Source organism: Chrysemys picta, chromosome 14, assembly GCF_011386835.1.
Source record: "Chrysemys picta bellii isolate R12L10 chromosome 14, ASM1138683v2, whole genome shotgun sequence".
NCBI lineage: Eukaryota > Metazoa > Chordata > Testudines > Emydidae > Chrysemys > Chrysemys picta.
This window is the reverse complement of record NC_088804.1, coordinates 17,443,450-17,462,834: the sequence shown is the minus strand read 5'-3', so window position 1 is coordinate 17,462,834 and position 19,385 is coordinate 17,443,450. Positions and strand designations below refer to the sequence as shown.

Below are 19,385 nucleotides of genomic sequence, written 5' to 3'. Positions count from 1 at the left end.
AGTTACAGGTCACATTAAATCCTGGGGGGGTTGGGGGCCCATATCTTTTGCCTGAGTGAATGCAACAGGGACAGGTGCAGCTCCAGGGCCTCAGGGAAGGGAGATGCTGCTGGGCAGGTGTCAGGGCAAACCCCAGGGCTGGGCTCACTGCATGAGGAGGACTGATGGGGCTGAGCCCCTGAGCCCCTCCCCACATACTGCCACTGCTCACTCTACTACCCCCTTAGGACGGCGCTACAGCCTGCTCCTGAGCCCCGCCTTCGCTCCCCACTGCAGCCAATAGCCAGCCGGTTACTGAAAGATTCAGCCAATCAACTTGTCCTACAGCCCACTTAGTTAAACTCTACCAATCGCTAGAGAGCGACTCAGGTGGTTCAACCAATCAAACCGAAGCGTTCCTCTGCTCCTCTTACGGTCCCTCCGCCCCCTCGCTGTAGCCAATCTGCGACCGACCTGGATTAAAGGCTATAGCCAATCAATCCAATCGGTGTGACTCCTCCCACAGGTCTGTTCCCGCCTTCATCTGCGGCTCTGCCAAGTATGGTGGAGTGGAAATCCCCGCGTAGGCGCAGGCTGTGTGTGTCGGCCCAATAGGAGGGCGAGTGGCTGGCTCCGGGCCTTGCGGTTGGCTCCGGCAGTTGGCAGGGGGCGGTGCCGTTTGTGTAGCAGGGTAGGTTTCACGGGCCGGGCCGCCTGGCTCCTGTGCTGACTCTGAGAGAGCGGGTTACGGGCTGCGTCGCTCTGATGAGCCCCGCGGGGGTGTGGGCGGTCTGGGAAAATCCCCGCGCCGGCGGCTCCGGGCCTGTCAGTCGGGGCTGCCTGGGCAGTAATAACGCGGTGGCTCGCTGGGCCGAGGATGAAGAGGTGAGTGAGGGGCCCGGGGCGGTCGCGCTGCGCTTCGGGGCTGCCTCCCGCTCCCCTCCCCTGGCCGTGGGGCCGGGGCCGGTCCCCCCTTGGAATCGGCGGGGGCTGCGGGCCGTGCCGGTCTGTATGTGCAGCGACAATACGTGCCCCTCGCCCCCCCCCCCCGGGGGGCCGCGCTCGGAGGGCTACCAACGGACCGGCACAGGATACGCGCTGCAGCCCCCTTTCCGTCCCGGGCGCGTAAAGCACGGGGCGGTTCGTCGGCTCAGCTGGCCTGGGGGGGGGGAGAGGTTGGCTATAGAGCAGCGTAGTGAGACTTGGGTTCTAGTAGTGTGTGTGTGTGTGACACTTCCTCTGTTGGGGCGTCTCACAGCGAGTTGCTTTGTTTCGCCTTTTCCACCAACGTGCAGCCTGAAGGTAGGTAGGCTGTGCTGCATACCTGAGAGAGGCCCTGATCCCGCTGCTGGCTCTGGTAACTCATGCAGAACATTGAAGTCAGTTGGATAAGAGATTCACGCTGTCAGATCTGATTGTAGGATTAAGGATTTAGCAATATAGTGATCCCTGCATTTTGTCAGGTGCACGCTGAAATAGATAAGGGCTGTGCAGGGGGCACTGATTTTGGCCAGTTCAGCTCACAGGTTTAAAGTAATCATCCTATTTATTTAAAAGTTTCAGCTGTTTCTTCCTTTACACACGTGCACAAAAAATAAGAAAGAAGTCTAGGTTAATGTAAAATAAAAATCTGTGTTTAAAAAAAATTAAGCATTTAAAAGCAAGGAAATGTTTAAGCATATTTTATGCTGCTCAGAAAATAAACATTCTCAATGAGTATAGAGAAGTATATATTAACTCATAAAGCAAGAACATTAAATCTGACTGAAAATAGTGTTTGCATCTTTCATCTCAGAATATGAACACAATGCGCAACCCTTCTGAATTAGAAACAAATGGCACATACTGACACACAAGTGTCATCCCCAAATCAAGTCCATGTACATATTGTACCAAACAGCTACAGTGTAGTGCTTTTTGTTTTAAACAAATTATATTACTAAATATTCTTTTTAAAACTGAAAAATATATTTTTCATATTTTATATACAGCTAAAAAAAAGTTAAGTAGTAAAATCCAAATAGTAAAAATACATTTAAAAACTCCAATAATCCATTGGTCTGTGTTAAGATGCATGTTTTCACTTAGCAACTAAGCATCCTTTAAAATGCACATTTTTTATTTTTATTTAATTTAGTATTGCAAACATGCAGCTTTGGCCTCCCTTGGAGGCTATTACGTTTGCCCACTCATCTACTATGGGTTCTTCGACTTAAAAACATTTTTCAGACTCTTTGACAGTCTTGGTTGTTTGCCCTGTACATGGGATTATTCAAAACATATTTATACTCGGGAATCTACAAGAGACAGTTTGAAACAGGTTGATCCAGTTTTCCCCACTTGTTCTATAGTCTGAATCAAGGCAATATACTTGTGTATAGTCATGCTGAAACCTGATAGGAGATACAAACCACAGTGCTTACTCCAAGTAATGCTATCACAAGGCAGAAACAAAGTTCTCAAATTTCAGAACAAACCTTTTTCTCAGTGAGATGATTCTCTGTAACAGTATATGCTAGTGACTCAAAGGGCGAGGTGGGGGGAGAGGAATTTAGGGAACTTCTGACTCGGCTAACTACAGTGGCTTAAACATGTGCAAAGTTTCACCCTCTTAGCTACACTTACAAAGTTTCAGTCACTTGCTCCTGTTAGGTCTTTACTCCGGTTCAGAAGATGTTTTCTCTCTTACTCCTCAGCCCATTTTGGTACTAAGATAGGCTCAGATATCACGAAGATGGCCATGGCATGAGAACCTAGATGGATAGAAAAAGTTCTTAAGTACGTTACATACTGTCATACAAAGGGCTTAATATTCATCACCACATTGCTGTGCAGTATAGTAAATTACACATGCAAATGCTCATGGGATGTGTGTGGAAGAATGGATGGCAAAAGGGAGAGAAGGGCTTGGGGTGCAAGGAAGGGGAGGATCAATTATGGGGATAGGTAGGTGAGGGGTTAGGTGGGGGTCAGTGATAGGGAGTGGGAGGGGAGAAATGGGACAATGGGAAGGAGCACATGGAAATGAGTTCCAGGCTGGGAGAGAATAGGGGCAGTGGTACCTGTCAGCCCTACATTTCCCTCTCATGTGAATGCTGGCATCTGAGAGAGGCGGCCTATCTTGGGGGAGAGGAGGTCTGAGCCTCTTCCCCTACCTTTGTGTTTGTGCCAGATCTGAGCACCCCATCCTCGTATACCCCTTCATGTGAGCCAGATATGGGGTACTTGCCCTTCTGGGGGTGTCTGAGTCCCTGTCCCCTGTACGTCTGCCAGGGTTGGGGGGGGGGCTCCCTGTATGCGTCTATGGGGATCTAATTCCCCCCCACACCATCTGCCCATCCCCATGTGATATCTGGAGGTTTGTGCCCTTCTGAAAATGCGAGCCCCTCTCCCTACCCTTCTTTATGTGATCTGGGATCTTAGGGGGCCTTGTCTCTGTAGGAGGATCTGAGCCCACCTCCCTATTTTGCTCCCTCCACATGAGCCAAGATTTGGGGAAGCCCTGCCCCTCTGGTTAGAACAGATGCGCTTAGAGCATGCACTGAAAACACACTGCTGAGACCGGGTGAGAATTTGAGAATGGACATACTTGATGCATATTACAGGCTCTCTGGCACTGGGGAAGGGGGTGAGACACCCACTGACATGAATGGAGCAGTTCACAATTGAGTTATTGTTTCAGGCTGTATTTATATCCAGGGGGTATAGTCTTTCAGCTGAGAACATCTCATTGAGATGAATAGGTCACTTCATACCTCCCTAGGCCTGCCGTGCTGTAGATGGATGTGTAGAGTCCTTTTCCTCTGTCCTCCTTCTGACTTCATATAATTATAGTGGTGCATCAGCATGTTTACAGAGATTGTCTTGACATTTGCATTGTCTCATGGGAGTGTAGGACCAGGGTTTGTGATGCAAATACGGGTTAATTTGAGTAAGGGATTCCTGAGATACAGCTCCAACCCTGGAAAAAATCCAGTATTTCATAAAGTTGACAGATTCTAGCAGCTTGTAAGTTTGAAACCCACTGATCCTTGTCAGAAATCTGAGAGTGAGCTGTGTAAACATTGGGGTAAAGCCACCTCTGTCAAGGTGCAGGTAGGGTTTGGGAGAGAAAGGTAATCTGAGTATGGAAGATAATTCAGGGAACACTTCAACTGTGTTTGAAAAGAAAATAAATTATACATGTGAATGCTTACTTTGAGGGGAGGGTGATTGGGGTGGAAGAGTAGATGGGGAGTGGAGGGAGAGGTTTGAATCTACTTTGGAGGATGGGAGTGTTATGGAGAGAGGGATAAATGGCAATGGGTGGTAAGGAAAGGAAGAGAGGGTTGGGGCTCAAGTACGAGGGGGGAAATAAGGATTGGTGGAGTGAGAGGCAAGAGGATGGGAGGGTTTGTATAGAAAGTTGGAGGTAGAGGGGTGGGTGGGCGGGCCTGTTAGCCCAAAATTCTACCCTACCATGTGTGTGCTGGGATCTGGGTGGGTCCTACCTGTGCTGTGTGGTCTGGGATCGGGGGACCTTGCTCCCCTTGGTCTGCTGAGCCCCTCTCCTTGCTCTTCCATGTGAGCTGCAAAATGGGGATAACAATGTAAAGTTCTTTGAGCTCTACTGATGAAAAGCACTATATTAAAGCTAGGTACTTCAGTAGTACATCCGCTGTAAAGCTAGGTGAGAACTACAACTGTCTAAATGACCACAGTCTCCTACCAGCTAACATGTCTGTCTGTCTGTGTCTCTCTCTCTCTCTCCCTCTCTCTCTCTCTCTCAAAATAACCCAAACCAATAAACCAAAACAAACAAACAAAAAAAACCACAGAAGGAAATTAAATGTCAAGAACTTTAACTCCGAGTTAAGGTTGCCCAGAGATAACTCATGACCTTTCAGAATGTTGAGTTCAGCAAAATTCAAGCTCTTGGAAACAGAAATATAGGAAATAGAGAGTTAAGGTAAATGTCTGCTGAGCCTTAACTCTGCCCTCCTCAAGTGATGCCCCAAAACACCCATAACACACATTCTCGAAATCTGCCTTTTCATTGCAATGCACAGGCACTAATGGCATCTGTCCTACATTTACAACACTGAGTGTACTCCCCTGATAGATTAACACTTCTCACAGTTTTATAAACTCTTCTTCTTTGCACACAGGATATCACCTAAACTTGTGCTTTCTCCTGCCTATCATTAAATCCGCAGACTGCTCTCAATACTGACAATACTCCTAGCTAGGGCCCTACCAAATTCACGGCCGTGAAAAATGCGTCATGGACTGTGAAATCTGGTTTCTCCCTGCGTAAAATCTGGAGGTCACGGAAGTCACAGAATCTGTGATTTCCAGAGATCTCTGTGACATTTTCCACTTCAGTCCCAGCCGCTGTGGCTCCCCCCACCCTCTGTGGTTCCCAGTTGCCGTGGCCAGTGCGTAGGGACTCATGCGCCCCAGCCCCTGGCGCCTCAGCACTCCTCCCTCCCCATTTTGTCAGTTATTTTTAGTAAAAGTCAGGGACAGATCATGGGCTTCTGTGAATTTTTGCTTACCGCCTGTGACCTGTCCTTGACTTTCTACTAAAAATAACTGTGACAAAATCTTAGCCTTACTCATGGCAAGAAACCACCAGTGCCCTGCTGTTGACATAACCTACACAATTCTGTATTGAAATGATGCAGAGTGGAATCTCAGAGTAGCCAGGCACCTCTTTCCTTTGATCACAGGCATTGAGGGACTCATAGTGACATCTCCTCATATCACAGCCAAAGCTGTGATGTTTCTCATATCACAAACAGATCTACCAACCTGTCCCATCTACTGCCTCCATTCCGTATTGATAGACTGAAAACCAGGAGCGCCGCCAGCTTTCCCGCCACCCCAAAATGCTGCCCCCAACAGAGGCGGCGGAAGCTCCCGCCCCCGAAATACCACCGTGGTCGCTACCTCCCAAATTGTAGCACCCTAGGCGACCGCCTAGGTCGCCTAATGGGTTGCGCCGGCCCTGCCTAAAACACTGAATGCAACTGGAGTGCATGCAGACAAATCCCAGTGGCTCTTGCCAGCTCCAGTGGGACTGAGTTAAGGTTGAGTGCGTGTTTAGCTTAACTCTGTATTTCCTGGTTTTCAGAAGTTTGAGATTCGCTGAACTCTGTTCTGGAGAGAAACAAGCTATCAGTGTGTAAACTTATTTGAACTAATTAAGTTTTTTGCCATTTAATAATTTAAAAGGTTTTTCTTGGTGTAGTGTGTGACCGGTTGGATCACAGAAACCCCCTTGGGAGCTGCCACCCGATGTGCAAAGACTACCTCTGCTCCTGTTTTCCCTGCCAGCTCAGGACTCCAGCACCCTGTCTTGCTGAGCCAGACACTCCCGTCTGGTTCCAACACAGACCCAGGGTCTGAATCACTTGCCCCAAAGCTGCAAGTTTACCTGAAAACAGCTCCCAGAAGTGTGCTTGTCTTTAGCACTCAGATGCCCAACTCCCAATGGGGTCTAAACCCAGATAAATCCGTTTTACCTTGCATAAAGCTTATGCAGGGCAAACTCATAAATTGTTCGCCCTCTATAACACTGATAGAGAGATATGCACCATTGTTTGCTCCCCCAGGTATTAATACATACTCTGAGTAAATTACTAAATAAAAAGTGATTTTATTAAATACAGACAGTAGGATTTAAGTGGTTCCAAGTAGTAACAGACGGAACAAAGTAAGTCACCAAGCACAATAAAATAAAATGTGCAAATCTATGCCTAATCAAACTGAATACAGATAATCTCACCCTCAGAGATGCTTCAGTAAGTTTTTTTTTCTCAGACTGGACATCTTCCAGGCCTGGGCACAATTTTTTCCCCTGGTACAGCTTTTGTTGCAGCTCAGGTGATAGATAGAGGATTCTTCATGATGGCTCCTCTCTCCACTTTTGTTCTCTTCCACCCCTTTATATATCTTTTGCATAAGGCGGGAACCCTTTGTCCCTCTGGGTTTCCACCCCCCCTCCCCCCACTGGAAAAGCACCAGGTTAAAGATGGATTCCAGTTCAGGTGACATGATCACATGTCACTGCAAGACTTCATTACTCACTTGCCAGCACACACATATACAGGAAGACTCACAGGTAAACACTGCCATCTGCAGACAATGGGAGTCATCAAGATCCCAAACCATCATTCATGGCCCACACTTGACATAATTACAATAGGCCCTCAGAGTTGTATATAAAACTAGAAATATAAGAGTGATACATTTATACAAATCGGATGATCACACTCAATAGATTATAAGCTTTGTAATGATACCTTACAAGAGACCTTTTTGCATGAAGCATATCCCAGTTACATTATATTCACTTTTTCCCATATTTTTATAAAACCATATAGACTGCACAACGTCACGTAGTGAATAGAACTTTGTAAGGCTTATGTAAATGCTGAGTGACTGATCATAGACTGTATTAAGGATACCATTATATAATCTAATTAAAACTGTTACACACTTCCAGTTGAATTAAATGCTTTTGATTAAATCAGATTATAACATCGCAGAACTGGCCCAGTTAGCAAGCTATAGTTCATGTAATAGTTACAAAGGAACCCTAATTAAATAGAGATTCATTTTTCCTTCTAAACTTTTGTGCAGACTGCTTTATAAATTTCTGTTTACACATTTTCTTTTTCGTGTGTTTTCATATTCAAGTGAAGTATAAGTTTTAGATATGAGATTTGAAATGGTTAAGGCCCCAATCCTGCAACATCTGATGTTTCTGGTTAACTTTACACATGTGGGTAGCTCATTGACTTCAGTGCAATCACTCAGTATGGAAAGTTAAGCATGTGCATTAGTCTTTGCAGGATCAGGACATAAGATTGAATGATGAAGAACGGGGCTTCTGACTCTCTGAGTTGCAAATAAAAGTTTGTGTGGCATCCGTACATAGAAATGAGTTACGACAATAACAATGAATGCATCAAATTTCAGATTTTAATGTCTGGGGTTACTTGTAATAATTTGTACTTGATCTAATGTGTCATGTGCAAACTCCTGTCAGTTCTTGATCAGCTTCAATAAAAAAGTTACTGGTATTTGGCAAGAAAAACAGCAAACAGACTATCGATTCTTTTTTCCCATTGGCTAATCTCAAAAACAAAAATTGAATAAATGGTGTGTTTCTGTTTTAATTTGCAAACAGATTGACAGCCTCTACCAGACTTCAGCTCAATGAGATCTGAAACTGCCCAGAGGTTGTATCTCAACTTATGTGACTTATTCTGGAAATGCAAACAGACTTTTAAATGCATTGGTGCTGCCAGTTGCTGCAATGATACAGAATGTTAATGACAGTGATATTCATGTGCCCTATTAATAAAGATTAAACAAATAGTGTATTCAGGAGCTGAATGGCTGTATTATTGTAAAAGAGCATCAGAAGAAGGTATTGTTTTTCAGTGCAGAAATCTGTAAAAGCCTAGTGATTAGAAAATGTTTGGTTGCTTTAGATGTTTCCATTAACCCTCTACTGCTATGTCATAGCATAACTTTTGGTTTGTTCTGAAGCATGAAAAAATGTACCTTTGTGTTTGGGGGAGGGGGGGAAGGATCAGCATGAGTGTTAGTTACAAATTAATAGCTATAGCCACTTCATTGGCTTCTGGATAGATTCCAAATTTGGGATCAAACTGAGTGACAGGAATATTAATAGATTGGGGGAAGGGCCTGGCTGAATGCAATAGGAGAAAACATGTGAACAAAAAAAAAAAAATCGCCAGAATAAGAAGGTAGATTAGTAAATCATCAGTGAAACTTTCATCCGCTAATTAAAATCCAGCAAAGTTATAGACATCAAAAGTTTCAACTGGAGAATATACATTTAGCCTATGGTGGCCACTTTTACTTTCTGAATATAAATAAGTTGTGATGTATTTCAGATGATTTTTTTTCTTTAAATAATCTAGGTAGTATAGTACAATTTGTAGATAGCTCTTTTACTTAATCTCCTGATAGATAGTCTGCAGTTAAGTGTTTTGGAACATTACTTATTAAAGTTTAATTTATACATCCTATGAATTCCAGTTTACCACAGCATTTAAATGAGATGACCTCTTCTTTCCAGCCTGTTCTCTCTGGCACTTCTACCTTGTTAAGATATAAGCAAAAAAGTTAAATATTTTGTTACATTTACAACATTTTAAGGATAGCTTTTAAATAGAATGGATAGAATCAGATATTATCTGTTTAAAAATAAGTATTGCAATGAGTTCTGTCTGATGTGGTGTCTTATTATGGCAGATCCCATTATAAAACATCTCCGTGTTTCTCACATTTCATTAACTATTCATTAGCGAGCTAGCTCAAATAACATAACTAAACTTTCAGGTTCTTGCTTCTTGGAGAAGACCTGACCTTCCTTCCACTGTCAGTCTTCATTGTTGTAAGACCCCTTCTCTTCATTACTCCCACTTCTTTTGCGCATCACAGGAAATTGAGTCTTAAACCTTGTGTCTTCAAGACAAATTGAATTTGTTTCCTACTTCCCAGAAAATTCTTTTTTGTGTGCCTAATGTGGCAGCAAAACAGTTCTTCTAGCAAGCGCACCCCTTCTTATATGGGGGCTGTACTATAGTAAGCTTCCCTAACTATAAGCAAGAAATAAGCCGCTTTCAGAGGATTGCTTTCCATCTAAATCAGCCACAATAAATGGATGAATTTACTCCCATATTGCCCTTCCAACCCCCTGTAGCTGAGAGGGATGCCTCTGTTGTGCTGACATGGAAAATGAGATACTACCAAGGTAAATATTTCATTCTGGATCACTAAACAGCAGTACAGTGCAATTTTGGGCACCAGGATGGCCTTTTCTAGATATTTGTTATGGAAAAGTATGATCTACCTGTTGGTTAGTCCTCATCCTCAGATTTGTTGTTCAAGTGTTGATCTTGAGAACCCAAAAACATGGTTGTACAATAAAAAGTAAGGTGTGTTTTCTGTAACCTTTCTCTGTAGTCAGTTTCATTCCATCCAATAGGGTGTTGTCTGATATATTTTAAATATAATTAAAAAAAAAAAAGATGATACACTGCTGAATACTAACTTGATCTAGTTCATAAACATTAGCTTTGATTAAAAAAATTGTGTCTTAGACATAGTATCCTTCACAAATTGTCCTTTTTCAAATTCTAGTTTTGTTCATTTCATGAAAATACTACTTAGCTTTATGTCTTGGAAATAGCATTTCGTAGTAATAAATACTTTACAATTTATAAACATGTGGTAGGTTCAGAAAAAGTTGCATACACATCAGTAGCGTACTCAATATAACACAGAAATACTTCTGCTGTATCAGAAATGGACAGTCACTAAAAGGTATGAAGGATCATTTGTTGGGGAGACAGTCCTCTCAGAAGCTCACTCACTATACATTTGGTTTAGCCTTTTTCTGGTCACTTAAAATTAAAGACTCCTTTTCCTTTTAACTTGTATGTGGTTGTTGCACGTCATTGAATTTTAATTTTATAGTTCCTTTATTCAAAACACTAGAGAAAGGTAAGTGGAATAGAATCACAAGCGTGTTCTGCAAAAATATTTGTCTGTTTTAAGTTATCTTTAACATCACCCAGGTACTTTTGTTTTACTGTATGTGAAAAATGATGTTTGCATTTTAAAATGAATTCCTATTGTGCTTAATTTTAACTGTGATTCTCTTAAACTTAATGTTACAGCATGTTTGTTTTCGTTTATCCTAGGCTTTCTGTTCTGGATTTACCCCTTGACAACATTGACACAGAATCGTTAAACAAATGTTGGATCCTCTAGGAATTTTCCTTTGTAACTGCTGTACAACTATGTCAGCAGATCATCTTTCTTGAATATAACTGCTTATTTATAAAGTTTTAATCACAATGAATTCAGGCTTATGGAGTCAAGAAAAAGCCAGTTGGGAAGAGCGTGTCTTTTATTTGCTTCTCCAGGAATGCAGTGTTTTAGACAAACAAAATCAAAAGCTTTTGAAAGTACCCAAGGGTAGCCTAAGCCAGTTTATTCAAGATCGTTCTTCTGTGGGACACGGCAGAAATATCCCTTCTAAAGGCAAGAAAATGCAGATTTGTTTAAAGGTTCTGGAACAGCCGCATCCAGTCCTGTTTGTGGATGAGAAAGATGTTACAGAAATAAATGAGAAACTAGCTGAGTTGCTTTTGGCTATTACCAACTGTGAGGAAAGATACAGCCTGTTTAAAAGCAAAAGCCGATTAAGTAAAGGCCTGCACATAGATGTTGGCTCACCTGTGAGAGTACAGCTGAGGTCGGGAGATGATAAATTTCCTGGAGTTGTTCGCTTCCGGGGACCCTTGTTACAAGACAGATTATTATCAGGGATATTTTTTGGAGTAGAACTACTGGTAAGTGTTTTTTTGCATGCTTGATACATGAGCTCAAACAAACTTTGTCACATAGTTCAATTTGTAAAAATGGCATCATCCAGAAGGTCTGGATGCCCTGCAATTATTTAAAATTGAATACAGAATTATACAAAGCATCTATTTTCAGCCTTGCTACTTCTAGTACATTAAAGTCAGCTAGCAGCAAGGACAACTTATGGGTGGTTTTTATTATTTTTATTAAATGAGGCTCCAATTTAGCTAAGTATTTAAGCACATAGCTAACATTTTTTAAGCATATGAATAGCCCTGGATCTTAAGCCAATATGACTGCTCAGGTGCTTTTAGTTACTCACCTGCAAAAATATCTTGCTGAATCAGGTCCTAATTGTTTACTGGAATTTCTCCAAAATGATGCATTATAATCCCTACAAAAATATTAGTATTTTTAATGCTTTGGTTTCTCTTTCCAAAATCCAGGAAGAAGGTCGTGGCCAAGGCTTTACTGATGGACAGTACCAAGGAAAACAGTTTTTCAGATGTGATGAGGATTGTGGAGTTTTTGTTGCCTTGGACAAACTAGAGTTGGTGGAGGATGATGACAATGAACTAGAGAGTGATTATGCAGCTCCAGTTGACACGATGCAGGTAGAACTTCCGCCTTTGGAGATCAACTCCAGGGTTTCTCTGAAGATAGGAGAAGGTATAGAGTATGGGACAGTTATATTCTGTGATGTCTTACCAGGAAACGAAAGTTTAGGATACGTTGTTGGAGTGGACATGGTAAGAAAATCTGATTTTTAATAACTTTTGCATGTGTGTGTTAGTGAAAGTACATGCAATTAGAAGATAAACAGGTATCTACAAGTTACTTCAGTGGAGGCTGATGACATGAAAGTGGGAAATCAACACCGACATACAAAGATGGCATTCAGCGGCTATTTTGGCATGAGGTAACAATATAGTATTTGACTCAACAGTTTTTAGGCATAATAGTCTGATTAAGTTGCCTCCACTGAGTTACTTGCTTTTCTAGATATCATGTGAGGCTTGGTATTACTGAACTAATGGTTTGGCTTGTGAGTGTGATTTTTTTACATTTATTTTGCCTTTAGGGGAAATACATTGAATTACTTTTTCCTCTTTGTTTTGGATTTTATTTTGGTATAACCAGTTTGTCTGCATAATGGTATTTTTTTGTTTTGTTCTGTATTTGCAAGAACACTGAGGTTTTGAAGAACAATACTTTACCTACCTATAAAACACTAAATCTTTTCTCTAAATTTAATTGTCATGTTCATCTTGTTTTTTAAACTTACTCTTAGCAATTTCAGAAAAATTTACTTAAAATAAACAATACCCATGCTTTTGATAGAACCTGCAAAATGTTTTGGCCTGTGCTTCCTTTCCTGATTGCAGCAGCAGTTTGAACAGCTCCAGTGCTTGTTAGCTAACCTAATTATTAGTACAGAAAGAGAGCTTAGCAGATAGCACGTTCATGCAAACAGGAAATATTTGTGAGGTAGACTGGAAGAGGTAAACTTTTTTTTTTTTTTTTTTTAAAGCCCATACATGTAATAAATAAGTGGAATATTTTAACTCTTAATAAAAGAAGCATAGGAGTCTTCCATGGTGCAAAAACCTATTGTGCCACTGCATGAAGAATTGCATCAGTTGTGGCATTTCTGTATTGATGACCAGTATTAAATCAAGAATGATAATAAAAAATGTTAAAAACCTATCTTAAGGGCACTTCTGTTAATTTATTACTGATAACACGTCTTTTGCATGTTAAAATATTGTAGCAGAACATTATCTATTGCCAACATTTATGGATTCTGAGAATGGTGTATGTAACGAGGGCCTCCTTTTCGCCCTCGCTCTATGGGACTCCTGCACCCACAAATCAACCAGAGATCTCTTCTGGTGCAATCACCAGTGCCTTTATTTACCGTGTCGGCTCCCACCGCCTTCTATCTATAGATCGCTCCAAACTAGCAACCTGGGGGACAGCTAGCTTATCCAGCCAGCAGGGACGCACAGCCCTTGGCTCCTCCCTTTCCTTTCTCTCCCCCCCCCCCCCCCCACCTTCACTTCCTTTCTGCCAGCCCTATATAGCCCCATGGCTAATAAGGCCATCAGGTTCTTCCCTTCTATCAATTAGGCTTTAGCTACACTGGCGCTGTACAGTGCTGCAACTTGCTGCGCTCAGGGGTGTGAAAAAACACCCCCCTGAGCGCAGTGAGTACAGCGCTGTAAAGCGCCAGTGTAATCAGTGCCTGCAGCGCTGCAAGCTACTCCCCTCGGAGAGGTGGAGTACATACAGCGCTGCGAGAGCTGCAGGGCTTTCTCGCAGCCCTGGTGGCGCGACTACACTCGCGCTTCACAGCACTGCCGCGGCAGCGCTGTGAAGTCTCAAGTGAAGCCAAGCCCTTAGGCGTGGCATACTCAGCCAGCCCTAATTAATGCTTCTTAATTGGAGCTGGGCTAACGGGCTGGCTCAGGACCTCCTGGCCAGCACCCTGTTACAGTGTACTATGGATTTTTAAAAAAATCTGTACTTGGCAACAAAATTTCAAGAATTTCTTTTTTCAAACCTTGCATTTTTCCACATGTGCCACATATGGCCAAACCTGCATCTAAACCGACAAATGTTTGTTTTCTTAAAATTTTGTAAATCTTTTGGACGATACTTTGAGATCTTAATTTTTTATTTTTAGGATAATCCTATTGGGAACTGGGATGGAAGATACAATGGAATACAACTCTGCAGTTTTGCAAGTGTAGAAAGTACACTTCTCTTGCATATCAATGATGTTATCCCAGGTATGCTTTGTGGATTTGAAAAACACTTGGCTAGTTAATATGTAAATAGTGCAAAGTATATAATTGCAAAATAAGTGCATTAACATTTTTAAATATAGCCCACTGATTAGCTTTCCTGGTATCTGCAACCATTTCTGTTTATGTACTAAACATTCAAGTGGAGAGGAGTTTTGATAGTATCATGAATACTTGTGGATAAATATTTGAGTACCTGTGGTGGCAGTGCACCCATTCTTGAAAAGATTTTTATTAATCATCCGTCAGATTGTGTTGAGCAATTTGTGAATATCTGGAACAAGAAAGTAATTTCTTGTGTAAATGAAGCTTAGGTCATCCAGTAGAATGCAAATACTGTGTGATTTTTTTTTTTACCAGTATCACGCAAGGCAAATAGCAAATACCCATAGCAATCATTTCTGAAAAAATCCAAGTTAAAACTGTGGAATGCATGCAGTTGGTTATTCACATCGGTTCAACGAACTGACCTATAATAACGGCAACCTTTTTGTATGGATGCTTCACAAATGGTGTACTGAACCTCAGTTTTCAAATTGTGGTTTTTCTAGCTCTGGTCAAAATACTATGCTCTATGTGGTAATCAAAATCCTGAGCTAGAATATGTAACCACCTAACTAAAATTTGTTACCTTTAGTAATATTTATATATATTTATAAAAAAAAATGTTTTTGGGGAGGTGGGGCCTAGCATAGTTGCAGTTCTACATAGCTGTGGTCTGTAACTACAACCTTCTCCACACACTAACTATTAACCTTTCTTCAAGAGTACATTCATGCTGAGAAGTAGTGTGAAATGGCACATGTACATAAATGCTTCCATGAGTGGCATTATGTGCATCTCCTACTCATTTGTTTAGTTTGCAGTACATGGGGTGCACTAGATTCTGTTTTGTTTTTCCTCCAGAAAATAGGTTTCTTAATGACTCCCATATTATTGGTAAAGAATGTTTATTGCAGCAATTTTGATAAAAATCACAAGTATTCAAAGTTGCAGGTCTTACTTAGTTGTTTCCACTAGTGACATACATATTTATTCTTTTGAATAGGAATTTTAATATAGCAAAATCTGAACTCAGTGAATCTAGTTTTTCTGCTTTTAAAATGTAGACTTCAAAGTACAGCAATAATTTGTGTTTTTTTACTTAATAAATACAACTGAGTATACCTTTTAGTCATCCTAAAATTAGGTTTTGTGCTGCTCAGTTTTGCTAAGTTGCCATGTAATGCCCAAATACAGCAATGTATTTAAGCATATGACTGCCTATCTTTAAGCAGGTGTATAGTCTAGTTTATTTTAATGGAGTTGCTTGCTTGCTTAAAGTTTAAGCATATGTTTAAATGCCTTGCTGAGTTGGGGGCCTAACAGTTCAAAAGGAATGACTATAGGCTTTTTATATTTTAAATACAGTTTTGTTGTCAACCTGTGTCATGGTAAGCTGATGGAACTTAAGAGGCACTATGCACTTTATCATGTTAAAATGGTAAACTTTCCCCAAAAAATCCCAAGTATCTTCAGGGGATGTTGTTTTGGATGGCTGGGCAGAGATAAGCTAATGTACTCCAGCAGAAATCACTGAAGTGTGTTAAATGTACTACTCCTAAGGGGTTATGGTGCTCAAATGTAAATGAACCACTATACTCATTCAGAAACATGAGGATTTTTTCATTTAAACTCTTTAAAAGATATGTTGCATGTTCCAAATCTTCTGATGTTATGCAGAAGAAATGATGATTTTCTGCTTGCATGATAACTTGCTGTTTTCAAAGAAGTACGTTTAGCTTATTATGCATAAAATAGGAGGAAATGCAACCAACATTATATTTAAATTGTTGCATGACCTGTTTTTAAATTCTCTTCATTTTTGTCAATTCTTTCTGTAAAGTGCGGGAAAAAGATCATCTTATACGTGGGGGTGAGGGAAGGAAGAGTTCTTCATTGGCTTAAAATTAATAATTGTTCTTTTGACCTCATGCAGAATATGAGACAAATTAATACAAAGCACAGCCTAACAAATGTATAATTGATATAACTTCGGGAAAAAATTGGGGCAGCTAGATTGTGGCATAAGTTCATTTAAAGTTATGCCTGTTTTGCGGTCTTGTGTCTTCTATATTCAGTTTCATTTTGCAGTGTAAATCGTAGATTTTACAGTAGCAGTGAACTATTTCTTAAAATCTCATGGATAGTTCTGAAATACATTTTGGTTCTTCATGCTTCAACTTCTTGCAGTAAAAATAAAATTGGCATGTCACAAAATGCAAGTTTTTTTTTTTATCTTGTTGCTTGACTGAAATGTTGATGTCTCATGGAACAGTGCATAAAATATAGCTAATGAAATTAAGAAAAAAACTTGCAATGAAATTAGTGTTTCTTACACCTTCATCATAACATCAGACTTATTCCAAGATGTCATTATGAAAGGCCTGATATTAAAACAAATATTGTAGGTCTGCTTCCTCAAGAATCTATTTATGTGGAACATTTGTAAATGCCCTTTTTGAAAAGGTACCATTGACGTGAAATCTGGTCCACTTCAAAAACTAAGTGGGGAATATTTGCAGGTACCCACCTCAAAATCCCTTCCAATTTTTCTGAGAACTGGTAGGCCAAAACTTTCAAATCTGGGTGCCCAAGCTTAGGCTACAAAAGCCATACTTAAGTAACTCATCATGAGAACAGTCTGATTTCCTCTCACCCAACCCCCCCCCCCCTTCTATAAGGCGATGGTCACCCATAGATACCATTTAAATCAGTGGGAGCTACATGTACTCAGTATTCTCAAAAATCGGGCCACTGTTAAGACTCTGACCTTGTATACTCAGGCTTGAAATCTTTGGCCTTAGTTTTTTAATAAGAGAAATGTTGATGTAACATTTTATTTTACTGATTCTTTGTAGTGGTAGTAGAAGAACATTATTGTGCTTTATTGTACGACGATTTTAACATTTTTATCTTATTTTTTGCCTTAGAAGCATAGTTTTATAACCTCTATTATGCTTGCACCTATGTGAAAAAACTAAAATTCTACTTCTATGCCTATTCTAGAGACACAGGACAGGAGAATTCCCAAACTTACCTTTGCCTCAAGAGGTGGTGGTGACAAAAGCTTATTCAATCATAGTAAGCAAAAGATCACAGGTACTTGAGAGTAATTTTACTTCTTAAAAACATAGTCCATCTTACTTTATTTTTAGGCATGCTTGTATGAAAAGGGAGCTAGCTTTTTATTTATTTATTTATTGTTCATCTGCTCTTCCTTGACACTTGAAGTCAATCTTTTCTGAAATCATAATAAAGACTTCAGGTGAGGAATAGCAGCAAATCTGTTTCCATGAAAATGTCCATAGGAAAAAACACTTGCAGGGAAATGCAAAAAATATATTGCATGGAAGCAGAATACAAAGCTGAATGTGTTTTTTCAGTTTTCCTTGAGGTTCAATTGGTTGGTTGTAAATAAGTTTGGAAAGTTTAGACTTTTTGATAAATGTTGGTAAATGACAATTTCTCATCTTCTTCCCCCCCCACCCCCCAACAAAAAACAGACCTTCTATTGATGATTAGAGATTGCAGATAGGCAAAGTAAGAAAAATGCTACTTGAGAACTTATTAATTTGGTTAAGAATATTTACTATGTATATTTTGACAAATTATATTATAATTTGTGTTTTAACAATGTTAAAGCTTTAACATTGTTAAAACATGCCTGCCTTCATTAAATAATTCTGAACCACCTCCATAATTTTGCACAACTGTAAAAATTTAAATTAAAATGCTTAAAAATAAACTTTTATAGTAGCTGTCAAAATTATAGTAATTTTTTTAATAGAATCAGTTTTTTTGCCAAGCCTAGTTGTAAATTACCATCTGCAAAGTGAATATTTTGCAAAAAATATCCCCACCCCCACTCTCTGGCTCCAGTCCTACATGAAGTGGATGTCCATTGAGGTCAGTGTAACTCTGTGTGGGCACAGGGATCTACCTGCATGGAGTTCAGTGTGGAATTGGACCTTTGTTTGCTCTTCTGCTCTGAACTAGTTAATTGAATAGCTTTTATTTAAAGGGTAACCAGTTAAATATATATATATAAAACTTCAGCTTGGACAATTTAAAATAGTTTTAGGAGCGATGTTACCTCAGTGCAGGCTTTGAACTATGTTGTCTTTGCTGCAGGAGTACTCGCTGCCCCTGGAAAGTGGGAGGCAGGATTGCCCTTGTACAAGATGTGTAATGAAATGAGCACAAAGCAGGATTTTTATTAATAAAATTCTGTATTTTTAATAAAACATGCTGTTTCTTCTAGGATCTACCTCCGAGCCTGGAAATAGAAACAGATCTGAATTTTTTTATACATTAAATGGCTCTTCAATTGATTCTCAACCACAAACTAAATCAAAAAACACATGGTATATTGATGAAGGTAATGAGGGATAAGTTACCCTTTTATACAAATGCATGCTGTTTCATATAAGTCTATACTTAAATATGATCATTAGCACAGTGGAAAGTGAGCGTTACTTGGGGGGGGGGGGGGAGGGGGAGTCAAAATGTTTGAAATAGATGTTCTGTGTTTAATGAGTGTGTTGATCATGCCAAACATTGGTGAGTGCCCCTTTTAAACAGTGGTGGAAAACCTGTGGCCCCCGGGCTGCACGCGGCCCCGTCAGGGTAATCCGCTGGTAGTCTGCAAAACAGTTTAACGTTGACCATCCACAGGCACAGCCGCCCATAGCTCCCAGTGGCAGCAGTTTCCCATTCCCAGCCAATGGGAGCTGCGGGAAGCGGCAGCCAGCATATCCCTGCGGCCCACGGTGCTTCCTGCAGCTCCTATTGGCCGGGAACAGCAAACCGCGGCCACTGGGAGCTGTGGGCAGCCTTGCAAATGTAAACAAACTGTCTGGTGGCCCACCAGCAGATTACCCTGACAAGCCACAGGTTGCCCACTACTGCCTTAGAGGTATTATATACACTTAATCTTAACCTTAAGATTGTAGCTTTTCAGCTCTCTTTGTAGGTAGGTCTGTAACAAACTCATTGTATGTAAGTGGGAACGGATTTTACATGTAATATTGTTGAGGCACTTCACTGACTGTGGATGATACCTTCAAACCTCCTCCTGGTACATAAAGGAGTTTTATCTGACTTCTCCTTCTGAAGTTAATTTAACTCTCCAGTTTTAAGTGGATCATAATATTTTGTCATATT

At 40.7% G+C, this 19,385-nt stretch overlaps 1 protein-coding gene across 4 annotated transcripts in view; it reads left to right on the top strand.

Moving 5' to 3' along the window:
* Positions 1-491: 491 nt before the first annotated feature.
* The window catches only part of CYLD (CYLD lysine 63 deubiquitinase), a 43,394-nt gene continuing 24,500 nt past the window's right edge, over positions 492-19,385 (top strand). Inside the window, exons 1-6 of one of the 4 annotated variants that reach the window (XM_042852244.2) lie at positions 492-670; positions 10,707-11,360; positions 11,820-12,122; positions 14,060-14,165; positions 17,229-17,321; positions 18,484-18,600. In XM_042852244.2, the coding sequence (XP_042708178.1) occupies positions 10,863-11,360; positions 11,820-12,122; positions 14,060-14,165; positions 17,229-17,321; positions 18,484-18,600 (1,117 nt within the window). In that variant the 5' untranslated portion in view covers positions 492-670; positions 10,707-10,862. Of the gene's footprint in view, positions 865-10,706; positions 11,361-11,819; positions 12,123-14,059; positions 14,166-17,228; positions 17,322-18,483; positions 18,601-19,385 lie in introns of all 4 variants that reach the window. The other 3 variants (XM_005289805.5, XM_005289806.5, XM_065567071.1) reach the window with 3 other exon arrangements.